The sequence below is a fragment of the Brachypodium distachyon genome, chromosome 5 (assembly GCF_000005505.3).
Source record: "Brachypodium distachyon strain Bd21 chromosome 5, Brachypodium_distachyon_v3.0, whole genome shotgun sequence".
In the NCBI taxonomy this organism is placed as follows: Eukaryota; Viridiplantae; Streptophyta; class Magnoliopsida; order Poales; family Poaceae; genus Brachypodium; species Brachypodium distachyon.
The window spans coordinates 10,484,824-10,487,247 of NC_016135.3; the positions used below are offsets into that span (position 1 = coordinate 10,484,824).

Here is a 2,424-nt window from a genome sequence, read left to right on the forward strand (position 1 = left end):
TAAGGAGGAGAAATCAAGAAAAATTAAAGCTGCCGAGAGAGGAAAGGCAAAGCTGAGGGGAGAGAGAGAGAGGGTTGGAGGGGGGGGGGGGTTGGGGGAGTATCAAGAAAGGAGGGAAGAGGCTTTGCATCCAAGCGTGCTCCCCCGTCTCAAGCAACCCCCTCTCGTTCCGGTCAGCGTCCTTGTTGACCGCACCACCACCACCCCGTTGCAACGGAACGGGACGGAGAGGGGCATCCTCCTCTGCAGCCACGCAGCCCCCCGAAGCTTTCTCCTTCCTTCTCCTAGTACTATATATAACTCCCATCCTCTCCCATTCTTGCCATTACGGACACACACACGCACCCCGCCCCATCTCTCTGCATCCGTCCAAGAGTTGCAACAAACTCGCCGCCCCAGCGAGAAACGAAATACGAACACCGAATCGATGAGGACGAGGCGTGGCGCGTGCTACTCCTGCCACGGAGCGGAAGCGGCGTCCGATGGGCCAGAGATGCATCGCCGGAAGAGGCGGAAGACGGCAACGGAGGGATCGCTGGCGGCGGTGAGCGGTCCGCCGGGATGTGGCGCCGTGGCGGGCGACATGTTCGAGGAGCTGCCGGATGATCTCGTGGTGTCCATACTGGCCGATGTCGCGGCGTCCGCCGGATCGCCGGCCGACCTCGCCGGCGCCATCCTGACGTACGTGTCCCTTCACTGCGTTTTCCTTTACAGTACTAGTATGTGATTCGTACAGTGAAGAAATTGGTGGCGTGATGGAGTTCTTACGGGGATTTGTTTGGATGTGCGTGCAGGTGCAAGAGATTCAGGCAGTTGGGGCAGAGCAAGGTTGTTCTCGCGAGGGTGTCCTCACGGTGCCTCGCCGTCCGGGCCAAAAGCTGGTCGGACTCCGCTCACCGGTTCCTGCAGCGCTGCGCGGACGCCGGCAACCTCGACGCCTGCTATCTCCTTGGCATGGTAAGAACTCAACGACCGATGCACGAATCAATCCCGTCCCCTTCTTTACTTTCGTTTTCGGTGATCTGATCGAGTTTTCCGTGGTGGTTTAGATTCGGTTCTACTGCCTTGGGAGCCGGGGGTCGGGGGCGGCGCTGATGGCTGCGGCGGCGGTGGGCGGGCACCGGGAGGCGCTGTACTCGCTGGCCGTCATCCAGTTCAACGGCAGCGGCGGCAGCAAGGAGGACCGCGACCTCCGCGCGGGCGCCGCGCTGTGCGCGCGCGCGGCGTCTCTGGGCCACGTGGACGCGCTCCGCGAGCTCGGCCACTGCCTGCAGGACGGCTACGGCGTGCGCCGCTCCGTGCTCGACGGCCGCCGCCTCCTCATCCAGGCCAACGCCCGGGAGCTCGCCGCCGCGGTCACCGCGTCGGCCTCGCTGCTCCGCGCCACGGGCGGCGGCAAGGTCTCCAGGACAGGGCGACACTCGTGCCTGCTCAGCGACTTCGGATGCCGCGCGGCAGCCGCTGCAGCGGCAGGCGAGGCGCACGCCGCGAACCGGTTCCTGGCGGAGTGGTTCGCGGCGCGGCCGCTGGGGCCGCCTGGCGCGGCAGAGAGCCCCGCGGCGGCACAGGAGGAGGACGGCAGCGGCAGCGGCAGCGGGGGCCTGAGGCTGTGCTCGCACGGGCTTTGCGGGCGGCCGGAGACGCGGCGGCACGAGTTCCGGCGGTGCTCCGTGTGCGGCGTGGTGAACTACTGCTCGCGCGCGTGCCAGGCGCTGCACTGGAAGATGGCGCACAAGGCCGAGTGCACTCCCATGGACCGATGGCTCGACGCCAACCCCAATGCCGCCGCCGGCGACGCTGCCGTGGCCGCTCCGGCTCTGTGATCCGCCCGTGTCGCGACTTGTCCCAACTACCCCGGCGCGTCCGTTCCTCTGTACATGGTTGCTGCGGTAAAGTTAAAGCGTGCAGGGTTTACTTGCAGAATCGTTTTTACTAGGTTTTGTTCGGAAGCACAATATTTTCCATCGAGATGTGAAATATATGACGTCGAAATCTCTGCCGTTGCCTTCCCCCGCTTTGCTTTCTCGTGCCCATCTCTGCCTCTCTCTGAAAAGGGAGCAGGGAGTGAAAACGGAAAACACGACAAGGGAAATAAATGCCCCCCTGGCATTTCAACTTTCAATACGCAGCACGGCAGCAGCAGGACGGTTTCTTCCTGCGAAATTAAAGTTGTGAATTCGAAACCACCGCGCCGCTCCCTTGTCGCTGCCGTTTCTCGGCGGTTTGGTTTGGCGCATCTGTGAGAAAGAAGAAGCCGTTTCTCAGTCCACTCTGGTGCCTGTAAAATTAAATGAAATCGAAATGCTCTTGATAAGAAAAAGAAAAAGATCTGAAGGAACAAGTGAACAACCACTGTGTTGGCGCGTAGGATTCCCGTGCCCCCGGACGTGGCCGGATTTGGAGGATCGCATCTTTTGGCGACCG

At 62.3% G+C, this 2,424-nt stretch overlaps 1 protein-coding gene across 1 annotated transcript; it reads left to right on the top strand.

The window, feature by feature from the left end:
* The first annotated feature begins 226 nt into the window (after positions 1-226).
* Positions 227-2,009, top strand: LOC100834565 (F-box protein At5g50450). Its single transcript, XM_003579561.4, has 3 exons — positions 227-681; positions 795-957; positions 1,050-2,009. Exons 1-3 carry the CDS (start codon positions 428-430, stop codon positions 1,821-1,823), a joined length of 1,191 nt encoding a protein of 396 aa, XP_003579609.1. The 5' UTR covers positions 227-427; the 3' UTR covers positions 1,824-2,009.
* Positions 2,010-2,424: the final 415 nt, after the last annotated feature.